The 24,522-nt window shown below is 37.5% G+C and overlaps 1 protein-coding gene across 6 annotated transcripts in view; it reads left to right on the top strand.

The window, feature by feature from the left end:
- Nucleotides 1–23,478, top strand: part of pak5 (p21 protein (Cdc42/Rac)-activated kinase 5) — a 94,000-nt gene extending 70,522 nt beyond the window's left edge. For 4 of the 6 annotated variants that reach the window (XM_038286031.1, XM_038286029.1, XM_038286033.1 and 1 more), the window contains 9 exons: nt 5,362–6,201; nt 12,653–12,862; nt 13,056–13,215; nt 13,302–13,456; nt 15,188–15,321; nt 18,957–19,083; nt 19,483–19,608; nt 19,691–19,825; nt 21,686–23,478. In XM_038286031.1, coding sequence (XP_038141959.1) covers nt 5,362–6,201; nt 12,653–12,862; nt 13,056–13,215; nt 13,302–13,456; nt 15,188–15,321; nt 18,957–19,083; nt 19,483–19,608; nt 19,691–19,825; nt 21,686–21,841 — 2,043 coding nt within the window. In that variant the 3' untranslated portion in view covers nt 21,842–23,478. The remainder of the gene's footprint in view (nt 1–5,361; nt 6,202–12,652; nt 12,863–13,055; nt 13,216–13,301; nt 13,457–15,187; nt 15,322–18,956; nt 19,084–19,482; nt 19,609–19,690; nt 19,826–21,685) is intronic. The other 2 variants (XM_038286032.1, XM_038286030.1) reach the window with 1 other exon arrangement.
- The last annotated feature ends 1,044 nt before the right edge of the window (nt 23,479–24,522 follow it).

Genomic DNA, 24,522 nt, shown 5'->3' with positions numbered 1-24,522 from the left:
TAAAGGGCCTTAAGACATGTGTGGTGAATTGGTGCTATAATAATCAGTGTTTTTATTGATTTTCTATATTCGAACAACAGACATCCCATTCAAAACATACAGAACAAAACAGTAGGCTCAAAATTTACATCACAAAAACAGGTCAAGAACACAGACAACCTAGCAACAAGACGGATCCTACTACTATCAGACACACCACCCCTGTGCCACACTCTCTCAGGTTGAAACTTAATACCAACATTTGAATGACAATAATAACCACACTGAGTGAATTGGTGCTATACACATAAACTTATTGAACTTTATTGTATTGAAGAGAGCTTGCAAATTCAGGCTAAACAAACCTAAACAGTGCATTTGTTTATTACTTTAGTTAAATCATCATTTTATTTCCTCAAGATTTAAATGTACACTCTTTTTCTAAGATCAATTGTTGTGCATCTTTATAACAGGGTGTCAAAATGAATGCTTATATCCATTAAGCATCAAATTGTTTAGACTAATAAAAGGACAACAGCTCAAACCCTCATGGGTTAAGAAAGTTATATATATATATATATATATATATATATATATATATATATATATATATATATATATATATATATATATATATATACATTCACAGCCTGTTTATTTATACTGTACAATACAGTATATATATATATATATTTTTTTATTTTTATTTATTTTTTTTTATTTTTATTTTTTTCTTGGAAATATTTGGCAAAAATAGCATTTTAAAGCTTTTTTAAATACATTTTATTTGAAATAACAGTTTGTTTATAGGAGAGTAAAATGGGAGAAACCTTTGATCTAGTGCAGTATCAAGATACATTTTCTGTAGAAAACATGTTATAATTGTATTATGTATTATATACATTGATATAATAATAAAAAGGTCAGCCTGTGGTGTCTGGTCAAAGGTCAAGGCCGTAGAAAAATTCTGAAAATTCCAATCTTGACCGCATCTCTGCCCGCTCCAATCCATAAACTGCAGAGGACATTGTTTTTTGGTCATTATTGTGTTTTCAGGAAAAACAGATATCTTTGTATAGTTTATTTTATGTATTATCCAGTTCTGTAGTTGTAGTCATTGTTAACATAATCCTTTTGATTAATTTTCAGGATGAGTGGTGGGCCATTAATGCAGTTAATCTATTCTCATAGTTTGGTTGGGAGATAAGTCTATACTAATGATGACTTTCACCTTGATATTTTAGTGCAGATGTCTATCTGGGAGCAAGAACCTGTTTAGGCATACTGTGAATTTACTACATTGAACGTGGCGTACTGTTGGAACCTCTTAAAAATTACATAAATTCCTTTTTTGCTAAATTATCAATGTTACAGAGCTAAGGTTTTGTGAATGGTAGATTTGTTGTAATTTCTTCATTTATCCTATTTGACCCTCCTCCTTGTCAGTCCACTTTCTGCTGTGATCAACAAGCAGAAGCAGCTGCTATGGTTGCTCTGATTGTTTGGTGAAGGACTGAGGAGTGAAGCAGTTTTTCTACCACAAATTAACGTTTATGTTTAATTTTTTTGTTAGTCAACCTGGAGATTATTTCTATTATTTTTATAAGTAAAAAAAATCACCTTCTGAACCCAGAAAACTCTCTGAGTGCCTTTTATTTTTGAATGAGTCGAAAACCTCCTCCTAAAACTACTCTGGCATTTTTTTTTATTTTTTGGGAACCTATTAGGTTATAAGAGTAGTCGTAACAAGTAGAAAAACTTCACTGGTGACTTGAAGAAAAGCGGTCACTCACAGAGGAACAGAGAAAGCAGCCAGCGGGCCGTTAGAAAAATCAGCTGATTGAGTTTATCAATGAAAGCGCCGCTGTGCTGCAGAGAAACAATTGACTATAAAGACTATAAACTATAAAGACGCCGGGTTTGCTTCAGGGAAAATGTGTTCAACATGTTTTTCAAGCCATCTGGCTTAAGAAACTTGTTCAAAGACTTACTTTTAGTTATTATTTAGGTAGCACACACATATCATGAATTTCTTTGGCCGAATTAAGAGATTATTAGATTCATTCCAAGATTACAGTGAAATTAATCTAATCTCAAAATGAATCTATGCAAACCACTAGTTAAGTGGTTAATTAAAACATTTTCTATGCAAACCACTACTTAAGATAGATTCCCATTTTTTTTTTCATATTATGTTTTAAAATATTTCTTTGTGTAAAGAATTCAGTTAACTTCATTTAGGTCAGTTAGAAACAGTAAAGGTGAGCCACAGTTAACCTGATGGACACAAATCAGTGAGCAAGGAGTAATATTTCAGTTTCTACTACCTGCAGATGACTTGTTGGGTCATGCTGTCTGAATGAGATGAGGGGAGGGGAGTGTGTTTGCCACATGGGCGTAGGTTTGCATAGGGACCATAGGGACATGTCCCTACCAAAATTTTGAACCGACCTAATTGTCCCTACCAATAATTGGATGTGAGCAACATGTTTATCATTTACAGCAGTAGTTGTTGCAGCAGTGGCTTCTTTTCCTCTCGCAGCTCCTCTGCCTGCTCTCTCCTGTCCCTTTCACGTAGCAGCGCATGGAACTGCTGCGCTGTTTAACTCTACTCTCATTGGTTGTTCTGCCTTAAGTTCCGCCTTCTCTCTCTCTGATTGGCTGTTTACTAGTCCGCGTGTGCTTGGAGCACAACATTGAAAATTTATTCACAATAGAATGCAGCGGTTACAACAATTAATATTAGGCTACAAAACTAGTCCCAATAAAAAAATGAATATCATGTACACTAAAAAACAAAAACCTTTTTTTTTCTTTTATAAAACGAAATATTCTGAGTCAGCCAGGAGTTCTGAAGACTGCTGGAAAAATGGGCAAATAAAGGCTGTAAGCCATCAACATTTCTGATTCTTAGCCACAGCCAATTAAGAAAGAAAATGTGAGGGTTTCCTTTTTACTGATATTTAGTTGATATTACTGTTTTCATTTTGTCCAACGACCGACCCTTAACAATCATAGACAGGTTTCAAGTATTACAGGAGACAACCCCCCCCTTAATGACAATCCCCCCTTTAACGACCGACCCCTAGAATCATAGACAGTTTCAGATATTACAGGCTAACGATGGAACCAACGACCCATTCATCGGTTTCTATTGCATGTTTCCAAGCGATACAAGGCGTTGTCTATATAAGACTCAAACTCACTGCGGATCCAGACATTTGAATTGAGGAAGCTTCCTGGAGAGGTGGCGAAACGTCTTCAAATCTTGAAAACCAAGTCCTGTGGATATTTTTTGAATTTTTACGGAAAATCTAAACACCTTATGTTATTAAAGACCCATGGAACAGACCAAGAAAAAGTAGTTGGGACGAATGGAAATTGAAATGGTTGAAGGGAGAAAATTTGAAAAGTTCCGTCTGGATTTGTATTAGACCCCCAATAAGTCAGCACATTTTAGAACCACTTCTTACTCTAATTACAGCTGTAAGTATTTAGAAGTTAGTGTTTTTAACACATTATTCTTTCAACAAAGCAAACATCTTACCCCAAAGTGAACTCTTTTGTAGTTTCTAATGAGGACAACTCTGTATCTCCATCCATCACCAACTTTAGATGCTTGCCAGCATCTAAATGTCCGTTAATTAAAGAAGAGCTATTAAAAATAATAATTTAAGTAAGAAAGCCTGACTCCTTTGGACACAAGACGCAGCCATCATAATTACGGACGTCAAAGCTGTTTCCCAGCCTCTTATTCAACTGGTTGAAAATTCCAACTTTCAAGTAGAAATTGAAAGCGCCACAATTAAGATGTATTCCTTCAGGACGCTTCAGTCAGGAATATTAGGCTTATGCTCAATACATACTGTCCTACAGTTGTCTGTTTGAAATTTCATATATTATATTCCCTAAACTTTAAAAGACAAATTTCTATTTACTTCTCCCTTCTGTCATTTTTTTTTTCATTAGACAAGGAAGAAGACCAAATTTGCTTTGTAGCTTTGAAAAAACAAAAGAAAAAGAGGCGGCGTAAACTCACTGCACACCTATCAGTGCAGGGCAGTCTGTGGCGATGACCCTGTGTGTCATTATCACTGTTTCCTCATAGCAGTGTGTTGTTGTCACAAACATAGCTTGGTGTCACTAAAACAGATTGATGTGAAAACTTTTTTCTGTGCTGGGCAGAATTTTTGCCACCTTCCAGTTTACTGTGACAACACATACGTGGTTGTAAATTTGGAGCTTTCCAGGCATCCGCTATGAGTCCACATGGACGTTTGCTAAGCTAAGAGCGCCTGACTATGCAGGAGACGTTAGTCTTTCTCTGAAGCTCTACAACAAATCTCCTGGACCTTTAAAGAACAGTAAAAAATGTGATAATTTTTGGCTGTGGAGCCAAATTTCTAAATGCAAACCAACCTTTTTAGATTTTCATGTGTGATAGATTTTTTTGTTTTGGGTATGATTGCATTGGAAGTTACTGTAGCTCTGTCTGATCAGTCCACAAAAGCCCTCTCCAGATTACGTAACATTTCATAAATGAGAAAATCCCCACAGCTCACCCTCCCTTCACATTAAATCCACTGTTTTATTTAAGGTTAGAGAGATAAGAGTTAATGTACGTGTTGATGATCATAACTGGAGGTTTGAGTCTCAGTGTCTACACTGTACAAACTGTGTACAGGCACACACGCTATGTATGCAGGCAGATTACATTCATAGGTGCAAGGCTGCAGCCTTTGGGTCCCCACATGACTCACGACACAGCCTTGTAAAAAGGCTTAGCAAGGTAGGAGGGGATAAGCAGCACACTTCATGCGCTTTGAAGCAGATGCAAGCATGTCGGCCCTTTCTCTGCCCTCACTCCGACTTACTCATTTTATTGTAGGCGCATGTTGGTGTGCTCATTTGACTCTTAAGCATGAAACGAAACTTCACGACTATTAATGTAACCTGATCAGCCCACTGAAAATGAAGCTAATCTGTTGTGAGGGAAATGGGGCAGGAATTAACTCCCTTAATCCACAGCGGCTGTTTTTGGTTTTTAGAACACTTCTTAGCATGCTTTTTTTATATTTACAACTAGTGTTTGCGTAGACTAGTGCCTGCCATTCTTTGAGATGAAAATTCCAGCATTCATTTACTGCAAGTGATGATTAATTTCATACTTGTTACAAAGCCCTTGTTCAAATGAATTGAAATTCTCTCCTGTAAATGTTGGCAGATTGATTACGCAAGAATTTCAATTCATTTTGTCCACTTTTCAGCTTGGAATGAATGAAGTATAAGTTAATATATGAGTCCAATGGTTGCCCCCATTGGTTTTTCAAATGTAGTTTTTTTTTTTTTGTTAAATTTAAATGTCTTTTGTTCTTCCTTTAGACCATTGTCCGAGGGAACAGACCACCCAAAGATGCCTCCATTAATGGCCTACTAGAAGAGTTTGACAACATTTCAGTAACTCGTTCCAACTCCTTGCGTAAAGAGAGCCCACCAGGCGTCCAGCAGGCTGGAACCAGTTCCAAACCATTAGGCAGTGGTCATCTTGCTGCTCGGGAGGAGAACGGATTCAACCACTACTATTCCCGCTACTCATGCGACATGGATACCTCCAGCAGGGACTTTTCTCTGGAACATGGAAAGCCAAGCTTCTCCATAGATGGAGAGTGGGCTGTTGGGAGGCATTACCGGTTCACCAAGCAGAATGGCCACTCTCACCCTATACGCAGCTCCTTCTACCCCGACGCCATGCCTCAAAAATCTGACTATGGAAAGCTCCCGCCAGACTACCACACCTATTTGGAGAGCAAAGGGCGCTCGGCTGATGAGGTGGCCTCCACTGTGGGTAGCGGAGTGGGCTCCAGCGGTTACTACAGAGCGTCAGTTGGAGGTTCGTCCAGCCAGGACTACCGGGACACTTCAGTTGGCACGCCTTCTCGTGCGTCTCTTCACAGCGAGCAGATCAACTACCCGGACAGCGAGTGGAGCTACGGCGGCTTGCGGGACGAATATGACAAGAGACCCAAGAGTTCTTATGTGACCCAGACGAGCCCGACACCAGCCATCAGGCAGCGTTCTCGGTCAGGATCTGGGTTGCAGGAGCAAAATGTTCCCTATGCAGCCAGTGGGGCTTTGAGGAACGCTCCTCAGGCCCACCCTTACAGTTCCTACACCTACCCTCGCCTCTCTGAGAGTCTTGCCAACTCACAAACAATAGGCAAGGTAAGCATTTAAAGACAAAAATTAGAAACTTTTCATTAAAATAATGTAAACTATGCAAATAACATTGACAGGGGATTTATGGTGTTTGCTTTAAACTGCAGAGTGATCAAATTATAGGAAACATGTTTCAGGACTCCCACTGACAGACCTGTCAAAGCATTTCATAGAAAATTACACAGAGGTATCCCTACATTTAGCTCCATCTCTCACCCACCTCTAGTTCTTTATAAAAATCCACCCTTTCCTCATTTTCACTTTCCAAAACTCACTGTGATCTTCAACTGTAGTCCTTAGGCCTGATAGATGGTGTCAGCTTTAATCTACTCTTCCCTTAACGGGAAGAGCTCGAACGTAAAATATTACTCCTCTGCAGCGGCTAGTGTCGCTGCAAACAGATCAATTACCGTTGATGTCAATTGATTGGAAAGTAATGTAGGACATTACTCTCTCAGTTCATGACATAATCAAACAGATTTGAGCTTACCAGCGAGATGGTATCAGAGAAAAAGTCTATATAAGTCTTGTTATATTTAACAAGAAATTTAGATCGGTGTTCCTCATTCAAGCAGCATTTACATTTATTTCTCCTTGCAATGGGGAACAGAAACAGGATTTTAATAACTTAAGAATCACAAGGAGGGATTCTCACACACAAAGTAGACAGTTTTCCACAAACGGAAGGATTATTGAAACAACCTTGAGTCTAAATGATTCTAGCCTCTTACCAAAACATCTAAAACTGGAAAACAGCTTCAGAGGCATTAGATAGATAAAAAACACATCTAGCCTTGTCTGGCAGGTGTTTTGCTCTAGTGAAAACTTTAAACACTACAGGAAACAAAAAGAAACCTCAAAACTACAGCTATTAACTAGAGGCCTATTAACAGGAATACATATAAAATATTGTAAAATATAGAGACAGGCTTTCATAGGATGTATACGGAGGAGGATTAGGGCCACTGGAAAAAAAAAGAAAAGTTAACTGATTTTTAAATTGTATTTCAGTTTAGTATAGGGAAAAAAGTCAGAATTCAGACTTTTTTTTTCAGAATTCTGACTTTTTTTCTCAAAATTCTGACTTTAATCTCCGAATTCTGGATTTTTTCTCAAAATTCTGACTTTATTCTCAGAATTCTGACTGAATTCTGACAATAAAAAAGTCAGAATTGTGAGATTAAAGTCAGAATTCTGAGAAAAAAGTAAGAATTCTGACTTTTTTCCCATACTAAACTGAAATTAAATTTTAAAATCAGTTAACTTTTTTTTTCAGTTGCCCTAATCCTCTTCTGTAGATGTAAGACTAATCCAGCTTGTCAGATTGACTTAGATGGGATCCATTGTATACAATGAAGAAAATTCTGTGCAATTGGGAATATTTTATTTCAACTTTGTAGATTTTACAGTACGGTTAATTTTTTTCAAGTTAAACTACACACCTGTAAAAAAAAAATCACATTTTACCTAATAAAGGAACAAAAAAGCCCAAATGTGTTTCTAAGATTGCAAAAATGTCAATCATGCTGCACAACACGCATAAGTGAAAAATATTACTGAGTAGCATCTTACAGAGAAATGCTAGCTTCAGGTTGAATGTATTTTTGTACATTTAGATAATTATATCCTCTTCATATCATGTTGAGAATAAACAAATAGAGATTAAATGCCTACTTACCTTTTATTGCAGAGTTTCTATGACAGGTGTCCACTTCTCTGTTGGCCCTTTACTGCCCACTGTCAATAAGTGTAGTAGGGGTGTGGTAGTAAACAAGACCAGAGTATAGAGATTATTGGGTTCCCAAGAGCAAGATAAAAAAAAAAGCCACAGAAAAACAAAAAAAATAAATAATAATCATCATGTTTCTCTTTTTTTGCTAAGAAAATTGTGATTTTTTTATGCCTTTTAAAGTGTAAAGACAAACAAAATTTATCTAACTTTAAAAAAAATATCTTTATATTCACGTGTTGGAATAAAACTTACAAATCTATCGTAAATTCATACTGGAAGAGGTTTTTGGTTGTAAGATGTGAGGTGTAACACCAGCTTTGCCTCGTAAAATGCCTTCATAGCTGGCTGGAATTGTAATAGCTTTATTATGGTCTTTTCATATTTCTTACACTCCCAGTAGTGATCAAATAATGTGTTGTAAAGTGCAGCAAAGAGCTGAGAAATTCAATAATCACCTTTCAACTAGACTGTCCTCCTACACAAAGCATCTTTTTATTTAATCCTAAGATAACCATCTTTTATTTTAATACATTGTTTATATCGTGAGGAGCTGCATGTCTCCTAGAAAACAGTCAAATAGTAGCATCAGGGGGTAAAATATGATGATCAGCAAGAGCAAAGTGGTCATTTTTATAAAATGTCTTTACTTCACTCTTCAGAGTTATCGAAGCCTCATTAAGCTCATTATTCACTATCCTTATCACAACTCAACACTTTCCTTCCTTCCTCACAGTAAGTCAGGCAGCTGAGAGGGAAAACTGGGTTTGCTGATGTAGATCCCAGGGTGCTGCAGTGAAAACCCATTTAACCTGTGCGCCTCAGTAAATAGCCTCTCTAGGAAAAACAGCAAGAGAGAATGCAAGAGTAGCAGAAAAGTGATGCAAGAGAAGGTCATTTTTTTTCTCCTTTCTTTTTGTTTGTAGCTGCATTGCAAGTTTTCTGCATTTGGCGCCTTGTAGACATGCAGTGGTGCTTTATTTTTGCACAGATTCACAAAACTTGCTGTGAAGCTAAAGATGGAAAAACAAACTTAAGATTTATCAAAGTAATTGTTCCCAATTCCTTTGACAGCAATATTTTATATAGTAGTCATGAAATAGATGAAGGTATATTATAAAAGTGTAGCTATAGCATTTCTTATTTAAGGTGGTGGGATATTCAGGGCTAATATCAAAGAAATGCTTTAAATGTAGGTTTATGTGGTTAATTTTCTCCTTTTCTTTTGTTTAAAATCATGCAGAAAAAGAATAAAAGAAAAGGAGTAGCATGGCCCACCTCCTCTTTTCCTCCTGTCACTTTTTTCCCTTTGCTTTTTCTCTGCCTAAGCCCACTCACACATCCCCCCCAAAGTAAATCCTTCTCTTTCTCAGCTATTGTTGTGAGCTGTTTGGGATGTAATCGTAGACAGCATGGAGTCTTCTCTCCCCTCTCTGCCTCTGTGTTTAGTGCGGAGTGTGAGAGCTCAGTGCGGCAGCTCTCGGTGACAAATTGATGTTGCGGCACTTTCGCTTTCTGCAGCCTTAGCATAAAACTGGCCGGACGATGTTCCAGCGCGGAATTCAATTTCACAGTTGAGTTAGGTTGTTGATTACCCTGCCAAACTCAGATTAATGTGCGTTTAACCAACATGGATCAGGAGACCCTTGGCTGACAGCCAGCTTGCAGCGCCGGCTGACTATGGGTGAGGTTCAGGAGGGCAAAAAAGAAACGGGGCTACCCCTCACACACCTGCCTAGTGCTGATTGATTGAAAGAGCCCACACCATGTAATTATACACCATCCCAACACATAAGAGCTCCTCCTCCTGCCCTGTCTGTACACATGTGGGAGTGTGTATGTGTCAGGGTAAAGACAAATAGCTGTGCACCCACAGAAGGAAACCAATAAAGGGGAAGATAAAAGGGTTTTTAATTTACTCTCAGTATAATAATGATGGGGGAAAAAGCTGGTTGAATACCATTCCAGGAAGGTGTGGTGTAAGCAATCTAATTTAGTCCGAGACTCACAGCACCTTAATTTTTTCACAGTTAAATTAGTCTTTAACATTTTGCCACATATATGAATTCCTATCATTTTAAGCTCAGAGGTCTTTATAGAGATGGATCATCTTTAAACAGAATAACATCACATATTTATACAAATCTATAATAGTTTTCTATGCTTCCATCCACAGCATACGTCTAGTATGTAAATCACAGCTAATACATGGAACTAGTTTTGCAATGAAATGCTGCTGTCTCTAAACCACCTAAAATTTTTATTTTATTATTACTTTTCCTTATTTCACATATGGGAAAGTTTTTATAAGGAAATAGCCCTAGTTGAGTTTCAATATCTCTGCTCACTTTTCTCACAAATCTGGAAACAAAAACATAACAATGCCTGCATCTGATTTGGAAGTGTAATAAAGGGCCATTCCTGGTCATTGTTAGGTCAGTAACAATTGGCTTCCTGTATAGAGAATATACTACTGCTTTTACTGGATTATATACTGTATGGATCATTTTAATCACATTTTCTGATGCTTATTTCACAGTCTACTCAAAAAAACAATGATTTGTTGGCTGCTAGATTAAAAACTTTTCTTCCTTTTTTCCCAGCTTTTTTTTTATTGTTATTACACAGTCACAAGTACAGAGCAACAAAATGAACTCTCTGCATTTCACCCATCCCCTTGGGCTGCCATTGTGCGGCGCCCGGGAAGCAGCGTGAGGTTAAGGGACCCAGAGTGGCAGTCTGTGGGAGTGGGGCTTAAACTCAGAACCTCTGGATTTCAAGCTCTATGCCTTAACCACCAGGCCGCCACTCCTCGTCTAAAGCATGGAAGTAAAAATACTAGTATTGTGTGTTAAACATCAGAATGGTAAATAAATATCATTCTAGTTTAAATATTTATGATGGGTTGTTTAAGGATTAGGCCCTGCGATGGACTGGCAGAGCATCCAGGGTTTACCCCGCTTCTCTCCAATGGACTACTGAGATAGGCTCCAGAACCCCGCAACCCCATTAAGGAATAAGCGATTACGATGATGGCTGATGTTCAAGGGTTATGTTCCTGTAGACAAAATGTGTATCCATGGGCTCTGACAGATGATGCTGTTACATCTTTTCATAGTTGCCATATAGTGCAGAACTTAAGAATTATTCAGGAACATGCATAACACAAGCTTTAAGAAAATATAGCAAGTTAGAAAATTATTCACTTCCCTGTTTTACATGTTTTCACCTTTAAAAAAAACGACATTGTAACCTATTAGGATTTTATCTTAGAGATCACTATAAAGTAGTCCAAAGTGTAAGGAGAAGGAGGGTTTCCAAAATGTTAAACTCTTGCCAGACATTCCTAATTAGATTTAGGTGTGAAATTTGACTTGGCAGTTCTGATACACATGAATATAATTTTACTTGAAGCATTTCTGTGGTTCTGGCTGCATGTTTAGAGTTAATATGTGCTGGAAGGTTAAACCCCCATCCTACATAAAATAAGTGAAGCAGGGAAGTTGTTCACTTAAAGTCAACATTTTATTTTCAGTTCCCAAATACCGGTATTTAACATTTACTTGGGAAAAAATGCTTAATAATTGACAACTGACCTGATTCACTTTTTTGGAGTAGTTAAATATATTTTGCCAGTATTTTGCTTCATCCATCTTTCCTTAAACTGAATGGTCCCTCTTTTCTTGCTGAACGAAAGCAGGCCCACAGCATGATGCTTCCACTACCATTTTTAATGGGAGGGAAGATGTGTTTAGTCTGATACAGAAGCCATTATGTACAGTTTTACTCTAACAGACCAGTTCCCTACATGGCTTGGGGCAATCTGCAAATTTAACTTTATATAGTTTCCTTTTTATGACTTTCTCCTTGCAATGAGAAAGATACTATTTCAGAGGACAATGCACACTTAACTTCCTTGGAGTCTCTTTGAGTTATTTGGCCCTTAAATAACATCACCTTAGTGAAGACAAGAAGATAAATCAGCTTATTATTATTATTATTACAATATTCATTATTTCTGATGTTGTATGCCTATCCATCAAGCATTTTCTCTTTTTTCCCCCATAGCTGCTCATTTTAGTGGGTTTGAATAAAGTTTTAGAGATTGATCAAAAAAACGGTAGTTTATAAGTGTGAAACAGATAGAAAAAAGTAAAACATTTTCACTTTCTTTTACATATTGAAATTTTGGTGTTCATGCAGCCCAGTGATTTTTTTTTTTGTTTTGTTTGTTTTTTTTGGTATGAGGCATTTAAAAGGGATATACACACAAGCCCATTATTAAAATATAATAATTTGTCACTATTGTTTTGTACAAGTTTTTAAAATTAAAATTAAAGGTTAAACATAACAGAAACTGTTTCTGTTTCAATTTGCATGTTTTCTAAACAAAAACAAGGCTTTGATGGGCTACTGTATAAAAACTCAACGCTATTCCTGACATTTTAAATTGGAAAAGCTTCCTAGGTGGGAAGCGAAACTTCTTCAAACTTGGAAGCAAAGTCCAGTGGATTTTTTTAAAACTTTTTTGAATAAAGCTGAGACGTTAAAGGAGGCACTTGCCCAGAGAGCTATTCTCTTGCTAAAGTGCAGATCTGAATTTCATCCTGGTATAAGCATGTTATTAGTTTGTTGAACATCATTTAAAGAATGCTACCATTGATTTATCTTCTCATCTGTATGTGTAGTGTTAAGTTTAAATGATCAAAAGTGCACATTTTCTTCCAGGGTGATTATGAGCGTTCATCTCGTGATGAAAGTCCCCAAGTCGCAGGTGGTGACACCTACCTACGAGGACCTCTTAAGCTACCTCAGAGCCAGATCAAACCACCTGGCTACCCACCAGCACACCTTCCTTACCCTCCTATGTTTCACCACTACAAGCCCTCTCCTTACCACCATCCTCCCTCCCAGCCCAGCCCACCGTACACCCCTCAGGTACAGTATGCCCCAATCTTCTCCCAGCATACAGATCAAATATAATGTTTTTAATCTAGAGATAATTTTCTGGTAAACAAGGACAGACAAGAAGGATTTGATAGTGTCAGTTTACCATTACAATATATTTGATTTTAAAATTGGCTTAAAAATTATAACAGGCAAATGGTTTCTCTTGATTTGCATTTCACAGAGTCTTGTTTTCATTCAGGGGGCCTATTCACAGCCTTCATCTCCTTACATACCCCCTGGGGCTTATCCTCCTCCTTCATGGGGCTCAAGCTCTGACACCCAGCCCTCCAGAGTCTCCCACGAGCAGTTCAGAGCTGCACTTCAGCTGGTGGTCAACCCAGGTGAGAGTGGCTGAATAGAAACAAATGAGGAGGATACTAAGATTTCTTTGGAATAGGATTCAAAAAAGGGTTTTTGCTCCAACCAGGCGACCCTCGGGAATACCTGGACAACTTCATTAAGATCGGAGAGGGCTCCACTGGGATCGTCTGCATCGCCAGCGAGAAGCACAGTGGCAAGCAGGTGGCGGTCAAGAAGATGGACCTCAGGAAACAGCAGAGGAGAGAGCTGCTCTTTAATGAGGTGAGGAATAAGAAACTAGTATGTTAAGATTCACCTTGATCCCTACGAACACCAACCTCTTCATGTAGATGAGTGTTTGTTTTTCTGTTGAATTTAATATATTGAAATGAGATCCTACACAGCTATTATTTGTCACAGATTGTTGACAGCTTAAATAGGCAGCAGCAGATCTGTTGCTGTTTTAAATAGCATCATTAAGCATGCTACTCTGTGTAATATACATAAGAATAAATCTCTTTTCAGTTAATAAAAAAAGAGATTTTCACTACTATTTCTGTGGAATATAGCACAGGCAATTACATAAATCACTAACACATTTCTGCATCTGTAATTGCATTAATTTTCAAACTGAGCAAGTGTTTACTCAGAAACCCTTAAGCAAGTATTTATTTCAGGGCTGTGTATGCTGACTCTAGACTAACTGTGGACATTTTTCTTCTCTTCTACATATAAATGGCCATATTTGCAGACAAACTGTTTCTAAAATGATGGTTGGAGTGGACCTCTTCCTGACTATGTTTCCTGTGTTTCTGAGAGATTTGATGCAGTGGGTGTTCACTTGGGAACCAATTGGTTCATGTAATCCTATTATTTCTGATTTAATCCTATTAAGGTTAAACCTCCATAAAATGTGCCTCAGAAGGAAAACTTCAATTTTAAACAATACATTGCAAGGTATACTGTACATAATACATTTCTAAACTACTTCCTTAGAGCATAATTCATTTTCATTCTTAATAAATCATAAAACTCTAATTAGACACTATGGATTTAATAAGAAGGTTGACGTTTTTGATGATATACTATTTGGACCTCTTTTGTACATGACTGCAATTTCTTGAACATAAATCTATTTTTTTCTAGAAGTGAAACATGTATAAGAAAAATGTTTGTTCTATTGTTTTTGACATTATATGAATAAGTTTTTTTGGAGTAATGAGGGCTGCACATTGGTGCAGTGGGAAACCCTGTTGCCTTGCAGCAAGAAGACTCTGGGTTCAATTCCTTGCCCGGGGTCTTTCTGTATCAAGTTTTTCAGCATGTGTTCTCTCCTGGTACTCGGGCTCCCTCAGTTCCACAGTCCAGAAAACATGACTGTTAGGTTAATTGGCTTCTCTGAATTGTCCTCAGGTGTGTGTGTGCATATTTTTCTGTCTTTATGTGTCTCTATGTTCAGTGTATTTTCATTATGAGTCTGTATGAAATCGTATGAAAGGTTATGCACCGTAATTTCGTACATTTTGGACGTTTTTTTCGTCGTATGCGCATCTTCCCATTCAATAGCATGGTAAGATGCGCACCATTCAATAACATAGAATTTAACATGCAATTAACCCTGACCCTAACCCTAAGCCTAAGATATAAAACAGCAAGCAACGTAGTTAGAGACATGAAGAAGTAATTTTTGCACTGTTTTTCCCAGTTTTACGTCTGTCCGCGGATCTGCTTTTTTTGTCTGTCTGCCAGCGCATGCGCACTGATCTGTTTTTTTGAGGAAAAACGTCCAAAACATACAAAATAGTGTGCATAACTTTTCGTACGATTTCATACGAACTGATAATGGGAATATGTTGCTGTGTTGCCCTGTGATAGACTGGCAACCTGTCCAGGGTGTTTCCCGCCTCTCACCCACCGTGACCCTGACAAAGACTAAAATGGATAGATCTGGACTAATGCTTTATTTATCTCATTAAGCTGTTTTTTTAACGTTTGTATAATTCTCCATTGAAGGTGGTGATCATGAGGGACTATCATCATGAAAATGTTGTGGACATGTACAACAGTTACCTGGTGGGAGATGAACTATGGGTGGTCATGGAGTTCCTGGAAGGCGGGGCGCTCACCGACATTGTGACTCACACCAGGTAACCAGCCTATCAGATGGTTTATTACAAAGGTTACTGCTGATTCTCTCTTTGCTTTGAGGCTTAATATAAATAAAGGCTCCTTATTTTGCCTGTACTTATATACAGAAGATTTTTAATAATAAATTATTATTAGTAGAGCCAGCAGCATCAGGAATAATTATTTTTATCAGAATAGTTATTATTGTTATTCATTTTATTATTATTATTAATATTATTATTATTATTATTAATTGTTATAGTAGTTGTTTAATAATTGCAGAATTGAATTTTGCTGAAATGAGTGGACAAGGTTTAGGTCCTACATATTATCAACATGTTTCTTCTTACTTAAAGTGACATTAACAATTTCTAAATGTCCGAGCCAGAGTCCCGATATGTATCTGATATACAATCTGTGGAGGGGGCTAAATATTGGGCTCGAACTCATCACCAGGGAAATCACTAAAGTATTTTAATGGTTTTTACTTATAATAGATGGTCAGTAATTATGAGAAGGAGGACATAGATTTCATCCCAATGACTGTAACATTATTTATACTCCTATTATCTTGTTTCGTCACTTTTTAAAGAAGTCTGACTGATTTCCTGTCTGAAATTAACTTTAAGTTAAAATGAAAAATCATTTTACATGGAAATCTGCCCAAGCTATGACTATTTTGGGGCTTTGAGTGTATTAATGTTTGTCCAGAGCATGAGAGGATACAAAAATTTAAAATAAAATAAAATAAAAATAACGAAATATTATTATCTGCTGCTGCCCCAGTATTAGGAGCAAAACTTATGTCTAGGGGCCCTAAGACATCCAGCTAAACGTTGACTAACTTTTAATAATTGGTTAATCGGCTGACTTAAGGCAGTTTATGCTATAGTTTTAGGTCCATACATTTCATCTGTGCTAAACTATAGATGCCTGGACAAGTTTATGAATTTAATTTAAAGAACAGGAGCACTGGGCTATAAGACACTAAAGATGGATAAATGTAATCCAGATCAGGTTCAGACAATTTTTTTTGTCTTCACTAACTTTCCAAACAGTGTTGATGTGGTGGAGTTGCTTCTCCAAGAGGCCTTTCTCATTGTTGCGGGCTTACTCTGCGCTCGCCGTATAATTACAGTCATTTGCATTGAGTGTCAGCATTAACGTGGCACGGTGTCGGCTGCTAATAACACGCTTTGTTGAGGCCGAGCGCCGCTTCGCCGTGAAGGACTTTGAGCGCTCTCCCACGCAGATGTTTGGCTGTTTGTGTGTAAAAAGAAAGTTTAAGCACACAGTAATGATTGTGGAAATACTGCATAGAGCTTTATAAATAGGATGTAATTTGATGCACATTACCCCACTCGCTCCAAGCTTTGTTTGGTTGTTTGTTTTTTTGTTTTTCTTAATGTCCAGAACAAATAAATCTGATAAAAAAGAAGAAAGTCTTATATATGCTTCTGAGGTTTAATGTTCTGACTGGTCCTCATGGAGTCTGATAAAAACTATGAGTTTATATTAAAGTCATAGCAAAGAAGTTCCTGTTGTTCTAAGTAATTAATGCCACGAATAGTCTATCTGAAGTCTCAGAAGCATTTCTGTAAAGCAATTTGTTGCTTTAATAACAGCAACATGTCTCATATTTTCCCCTTATCAAGTGTTTTCCATTTACTCACATATAGATGCATTACCAGTGGCACAATGATATGAAATCCAGTAAAGATTTCAATTAAAGTTCTTTAATGAGAGTTTCATTTTCATATGTATATGAATGCCTGCTTTCTTTAATATATGTGTATGTGTGTTATTCTCCTTCCGTCCATAACCTTTCCAGGCTCATTAGGGTCTTTTTCCGCATTTTCAAATGATTTCCTTTTTCAGTGAACATGTTTTCCCATCATTCACCTAAGCATGTACACTAAAGAGGTAATGTATATGTTGGGGGAGTGAGGGGATGTTGCTGAGTGGGGTTGTTTTTGCATACTTCTTTCAATCCTGACAAGCCAGATGCTCTTGTTTTGAGTCCCCCCCCCCCCCCCCCCCCCCCCCCTATTTCTGAAAGCCCATTAAACATCCGTGATTGGAAAAGCATACATGAGTGATTAAAATAAGGTAGTAAAAAATTAGGGGAGGAAATGGAAATCTGCTGAAATCTGGAAAGTTTGTGCGTGTTTTAGCCTTAGGGCTGTTTGTCACATTATAACTAATTTTTTTTTATTAAATCCTTCCACGAAAGGAGAAGAGTTTGCATTTGATGCCTAATAATTTGCTACATATGCATGCACATTTCTATGCACAAAAATCCAGATGCAACATATTTGCATGTTCTTTTACAGATTTTTCCAACATATTTAGATAAAGAGAGATCAGTGCATGTTCACTCTTAAATGCACAGGATGGTCTGAGCAGCTGGGTCTGGATGTTAATGTTCAGTCAGGCTGTGTGGGCTCAGTCAGATGAACTACATCGCCCTGCCTCTCCATATGGGACCCTCGTGCCTGCTTGCACATTACAGCCACTGTAGGCTAGAGGGGGATGTTTAACAAACTCTATCTCTAAACCACATCTTTTTATTTGGTGAAGCTTGAGTTTTTATAAACCTTTAAAATTGATTGACTTTCCTGCCTCTAAAACAGAAAAAGGCATCTGTTGTTTCAGGACTGAAAATATATTCTATTAGTGACTGGTTTGAAATATGAAATGGGAAAATAAAAGGTAGAAGTTCTGCAGTCTTTGTGGATTTTTGGTTATAATGCGGTTTGCGTCAAGCAAATACAATATGTAAAAATAAAACAAACAATAAGTCCTATTCTAACAGAACTTTGTAGGTTTAGTACTATTTCAGCATCATACTCTCAAATTTTTCTACTTCCTATATTTTACTTCATTTGTTTCCCTGTTTTAAAGTTGGTTTGTGTTTTATATTTCTCCCATAATAAAATACAGTTTTCTTGTGTAAAAGTATATGGATACGTGTACTCTGACTTTTTTTATTTTTGTCCGACCCAATTGCATCAATTAAGATTAAACAAAAAATATATATTTTACTAAGGTAAACTGAACATATTCATTTGAAAAAGTTATTAACAAACTTGACTGGCCTATTGCAACTGAACATAATGTAACATGGGAAACAGTATGTGTTATCAAATTCTGTAGTTGTAGTATTCTGGGTGCTGGCATGTTGGTTGGGGGTGGTGAGGCCCAACACTGCGTACTACCCTGCCAGCAAGAGCATTACTTCAATAGAAACCCCAGTATAGAAACTTTGGAGAAATCATGAGAAGTCTTAAACTTACTAGTCATGCAATAGCTATCTGCCCAGATGATGTGATTAGAAGTTCTACCCCTTTATTGAATGAAACAATTATAACAGGCTAAAGCCGGCTAATTGCTCAGGCTATTAGCTAAGGTAACCAGCCTGCAGTAACCCCCTTAAGAGGAATGCTGTTAGTTTTAAAATAGAATTATCTTGTTCAGAGTGATGGGTGCACTTTTAATTACCTGAAATATAAATATCACTTATAAACCATTGTGTTCCAGGCCAGGGTAGTGTGGTAGACTTAGGCTGTTAATTTCCATTGAGTAGCAATTGGTGGGGGAGGGGTAAGGTGGTGGTCCTTCATGCTTCTTACCACTTCTGTGCATGTCTCTACAGGATGAACGAGGAGCAGATTGCAACAGTGTGTCTGTCGGTGCTGCGCGCTTTGTCCTACCTGCACACACAGGGAGTCATCCATCGAGACATAAAGAGCGACTCCATTCTCCTGACCAGCGATGGCAGAGTAAGTGGATTTGATACACTTATAGGTACGATTTCTTATTATTCATTTTCTTCATTCACAGTCCTCTTTTTAGGCCATCAAACAGTTTTTCTCTTTAAATTTATTTCCTTTTATTGACTATAGTGCTCTCTCTGACTTTCCTTATTGATGTTGTTTGTCACTTGTATACAGGGAGTGTGAGAAAGGCATTCATTCATGAGACACAACTTGTGCCCCAGTAATTAAATCCTGCATAATGCCTCCTAACTACTTGATAAGACACGATGAACTGAGTCATAATTAACTGCTAATAGGAGAGATTAGTGTCTTGTGTGGAAGCTCTTCATCACATGGGGTCTGGACTATTCTGATCTAATATATTTCCTGCCCTTCCTGATTGCTGTTCTCTGTGCCTTACAGATCAAGCTGTCAGATTTTGGCTTTTGCGCCCAAGTTTCCAAAGAGGTGCCTAAGAGGAAATCTCTAGTGGGAACTCCCTACTGGATGGCTCCGGAGGTCATATCGAGAATACCGTACGGGACTGAGGTGAGAACATATGCCGCCATGTTACTGTATCCCTTTAGAGGGTTCTTGGAGACATAATACTTTGTTCTTGTTGTGTGTATAGGTGGACATCTGGTCTTTAGGCATTATGGTGATTGAAATGGTTGATGGAGAGCCCCCTTACTTTAATGAGCCTCCTCTGCAAGCTATGAGGAGGATACGAGACAACCTTCCCCCACGGCTAAAGGAGTCTCACAAGGTAATGGAAATAACACAACACACCGATTCGATTTTGCGTCCATTGCGACAGAAAATTGTGTCGGAAGAGGTTGTGGCATTTAGCGCTTATTGAAAGTCAACGGTGATGATCACACCGGACAGGATTTTACGCAAGGGGGCTGCATAGGTCCAATTGAGATAGGCCCCAGGTCTGTTTTAGCTGGACTATTCAGAAAATCTGCGGCAGTTTCATGGGTCTGACAGGAAGAAAGACACGGTTATAAAGTAAAAACTCATCCGCTTTGGGGGAAAATACTGAATAAAATCTGTTAATCACACAGGAAAACAGTCAATTTTGGAGTCACCTGTATATAGCAAACAGGACAGACCCATTAAAAAAAATTATCAATGAAACATTAAAAGAATATAATACTTTCACCATAATAGGAATTCAGGAGGACAGAAAACAGATAAAGTAGTGATCCTCTTTGAGCCTTGCAAAAACAGAGGGACAGAAAACGCAGTTTATCAATCTAAAAAAAAAATAACTTCAGGAGGAGAAAAAACGCATATAGTAAAATAGTGATCCTCTTTGAGCCTCACAAAAAAAAAAAAAATAACGAAGGGCAGACAGAGCAGGTAAGCGCGTTAAATCTCTCACCTTTTTATGAAAAAAAATAAATAAATCAATAAACTTACCAGATCTCCTCCTGAGAACCACCTATCTTTCTCAGTCAGCATATAAACCATCCCACAGCGTTCAATGCTTTTTTTCCCTTTTTAGATAAGGTAGATATCATTATGTTTTTAATATATGCAAATCAACATTCTCTGTCTGTTCTGGTTTGAGATGCTGCACAGACTCGTTAAGTTGGGCTTTGCTTTACAGAATGCACCAGTGTTTTTTATTAACTTTTCATAATCTGTCCATGTCAAATGTGGGAAATTGTTTGAATTTGTTAATAGCACAGAGACAGAAGCGAAAAACAATCTGTGCAGATCTGCTCACCCTGGCTAATCGTAGCCGCCCTATCAGTGTATCAAAGTTAAGATACAAGAATCTTAGAAGATTCAGGAAGCAGAATGAAGTTGTCACACCTTTAGACTCAACATTATTTAGTGACATTTTAAAGATATTATGCAAGAATTATAAAAAAAAAACAACAACAAAAACATGAAAAGTGTCAATGAGACAAGGCGATCTCCTCAAACAAAGTTACAAAGTTGACAGGATTCAGAAAACAGTTGTGGCATGCTAACAGCAGATGCTAATTACCCCAAAATGTTTATTGGCACAAAATGCTTTTTATCCAAAAAAGGTTGGTAGTAACTTCGTAGCAAACTGAAAGCAACCACAAACACTTGGATGTAGTTTTAACATGATCACTCAAAAGTATGTTAATTAGCTTATCAGTCAGTGATAACATTTGGCAACATTTCAGGTTTTTTTAGCTTCAGAAAAGCAACTTAGCGACTTTTCTGGCAGTAAACCTTGAGATGTGTACAGTTATGACAGAATAATATTATTTAAACAGGAAAAAGGCAAAACGAAAATGTTTTCAGTACACATAATTTTCACGATTGCAGTCCTTGTTGCAATATCAGTGTCCGCCATATCTCAAGTGCATAGGATGCGATCGAAAGTTTCCCCAAAATCTTTAGTTGGTAGGTATAATTTAGATTTTTTTCTTAAATTTTTTTTTTCTTAATTAAATGCAGGCCTCTGTTGTTTTCCTTTTTATTGACTCCACATTTCTGCGCTGAACAATCCAAATAACTTATTGTGTTCAATAAATGTTTTCTAGTAGGATGTTTGTTTCCTTACTTTTTGAGTTCATTAAAGTTTATTTCATGTCTTATTAAAAAGCATAGAATGAACTAAAGTCTGTACATCTTCCAGGTATCGACTGTGCTGCGCTCCTTCCTGGATATGATGCTGGTGAGGGAGCCATCACAAAGAGCCACTGCCCAGGAGCTTATCCAGCACCCATTTCTCAAGTTATCTGGACCCCCATCCTGCATCGTCCCCCTCATGAGACACTACCGCCATCGTTGACCTCCTGGCCTAATCTTGTGCTCTTCCACACTAAAAACACACGCTTACTCACCCCTTAAGGGTGGCACCGCCCTCACCCAGTGAAACCAACCTGCTGCGTGGTGGTGTGCCACTAACACCTGTAACCGTAACGTAGATTAGATGGAGGAATATTTAAGAAGTATGTTTTAAAAACACATGCACACAGTAAAAAAGAAGAAAAAAATAGTCTACAGTTAAGAGGAGAAAATGAGGGTACAGAGGAGCTATCTGGACATTCCGCTGAACCGTGAGCTGGTTTGCAGGCTGCACTCTTCTTTCTTCCTAGACTCAGAGTCTTCAACTGCACGAAGACTAGTAGTAGCCATCAGCCTTCCACTGCTTCAGAAGAGTGTGCTGAGTTGCTGGTGAGGCGGAAGGACCTATGTGACCCCAAAGCTTCAAAGCAGAGAAACAGAGGGCAAAACAATCAGCGTGAGGAGAGAGGCTTTTGACCGTCATTGGTCCATCATTTAGAGGGACAGTCTGTGTCCCAGCAGCTCGGACGCAGACAAGGTCACTCGCTTTTCTCTTTTCACACACAAGTCAAACGTGAAAAATGTATTTTAGAGAAAACTTGTAACATTTTCTGTACAGTTTTGATAATTTGCAGTATTTTATTGTGTCGTAACTATTGTGATATGAGCAGTATTAAATAGAATTTCTGCAGAGATCTTTCCTACTGTTTATAATCCAGTTTTTGCTTAAAGATATAAAAGATATTCCAAAAATAAATCTAGCTAAACTTAACTGTTACTAAAAGTCCTTAATATATTTATGATCTCACATTTGTAGACAGAACTTCCATTAAATGTTTGAAAAAAGGGTAATGTCAGAATTTTCTATGACATTTTGAAGTATTTATTTATTTATTTATTCGGGTGACATTTTTTATTTGTAGTGTGGCCTTGTTTTGTCTTTATTTTTTGGGCACTTTTTGTTCCACATTTCTTGCGCGTTTGCAAACAGTAATATCAGTTGTTTTATCATCCAAGCAATACCCCAGACCTATTTGTAAAGACGCTAAACCCTGCTTTTATGATACTGTAAGACCATATATTTAAATGTAGCACAAACTGAGTGGATTTGGCAAAAAAAGAAAATGGGTATTGCTCACCTTTTATTCCTTTCATTTTAGGAGTCCTAATGGGTTTATTTAAATAGAGGCACCCCAGCACACAGAGATCAGGGTGCTGATTTAAAAGAAAATCTTATTTTCCACTCACATCTTTCATTACTCCAGCTCAGTCTCTTGCTGTCACTGAAACGCTCTGCCATTCTCATCTCCAGTCGGAGCAGGGGAACAGTGTAATCCTCCTCGCTACATCCTCTTTAACCATCCATCACTGTGATATGTACATATGACTGTGAGCGTGAGTCTGTGTTTGTCGAAGAGCAAAAGGTTTGAAGCGTGTTTATCTTTGTAAAGCGTCTGAAAGCGTGTGCCTGCGTGTTGTCCGTGCGTGCTCCACCAGCTAATCCTCGACACTGGGTCAACATCTGAATGAGTTACACTTATTTGTGGTTTTGGCTTGTACAGTGATACTGCATGTTTGTTATCAGTGAAGCTGGTTTCAATTAAAAAAACAAAAACTCATAAAAAAAACAAAAAACATCAAGATGTGTTGCATGGATTTTTATTTCATTGCCTTTTCAGATCTCTACTTTTCTCTCTTTCGATGTCCATATCAGGCAGATATGATTTTTGTTGTGAACAGCACACTGTCGGTTTGCTTCAGGGAGCCTCGTTTAATCATCATCAATTTAATTTCTCTTTGTTTTTTTAAGTCTTTCATGTTCTCTAAATTCAAAAGTTCTCATTTCAAACAACTCCACCCCAACTTCACCTTTTAGGAGAAAAGCTAAACGACACGTCCCTGGATTGGTGTTACTATAATTTATGATGTTATTGCTCTTTCTTTCCTATAAGCCATTTCCCACCGAAACACAGTAATGGAATATTGATTTAGTTCAGACAAAGAATGGAGCTTCTCTCTTAGTGAAGGAGGCCTAAACCCAGTGAATAAAAACATGAAAAGTGAGGTGGTAAATGTGTCTACATGGTTCGGTACAGGAAAGTTTAAAAACATCATATTTAAATGTTTATTAAGGATAAAGCTAGATTTATTGCTCATAAACAAATAAACCACATAACCTCTCAAAATGTATAAAAAATATTTTTTTTTCAGGGATCTATTCTTAAGGACTTAAAGAGGAAAATATTGAACATTTTAGTTTAAAATAAATTGTTTAATTTAGTTTTGGTCAATCAATTTCCTAACAAGGTAAAATAAGCACAAACCACTGACACACTAAATTAAAAACATTTTCTTCTAACCTACAGAGTATTGATTGTTGAAATATTAGAAATCTATAAAAAAAAATCCCTACAAAAAAAAGTTAAAGTAAGTTAAAATCAAAGAATAGCCAGAAGTTTATGAGTTTTCTAAAAAAAGTTAATCGAGTTAAACTTAATATCAAAGGTGGGATCAGTCAAAGGTTTCATTACCATCCTGCAGCAGAAATATCGAGGGCTTCACCTGCCGTCCATCTACTTGCTGTTTCTACGTCTCTAGTAACTGCCTCTCTACTTTCGCCTTGCTACGACATCTATTGATTGCGGGAATTGCTCCAAAGCTATCAGACGGTTCCTGATCTCTGGC

This window comes from Cyprinodon tularosa, unplaced genomic scaffold (assembly GCF_016077235.1).
Source record: "Cyprinodon tularosa strain WSP-4 unplaced genomic scaffold, ASM1607723v1 ctg22, whole genome shotgun sequence".
Taxonomy (NCBI): domain Eukaryota; kingdom Metazoa; phylum Chordata; class Actinopteri; order Cyprinodontiformes; family Cyprinodontidae; genus Cyprinodon; species Cyprinodon tularosa.
The sequence above is the reverse complement of the archived record's forward strand: the minus strand, read 5'-3'. Positions and strand labels throughout refer to the sequence as shown.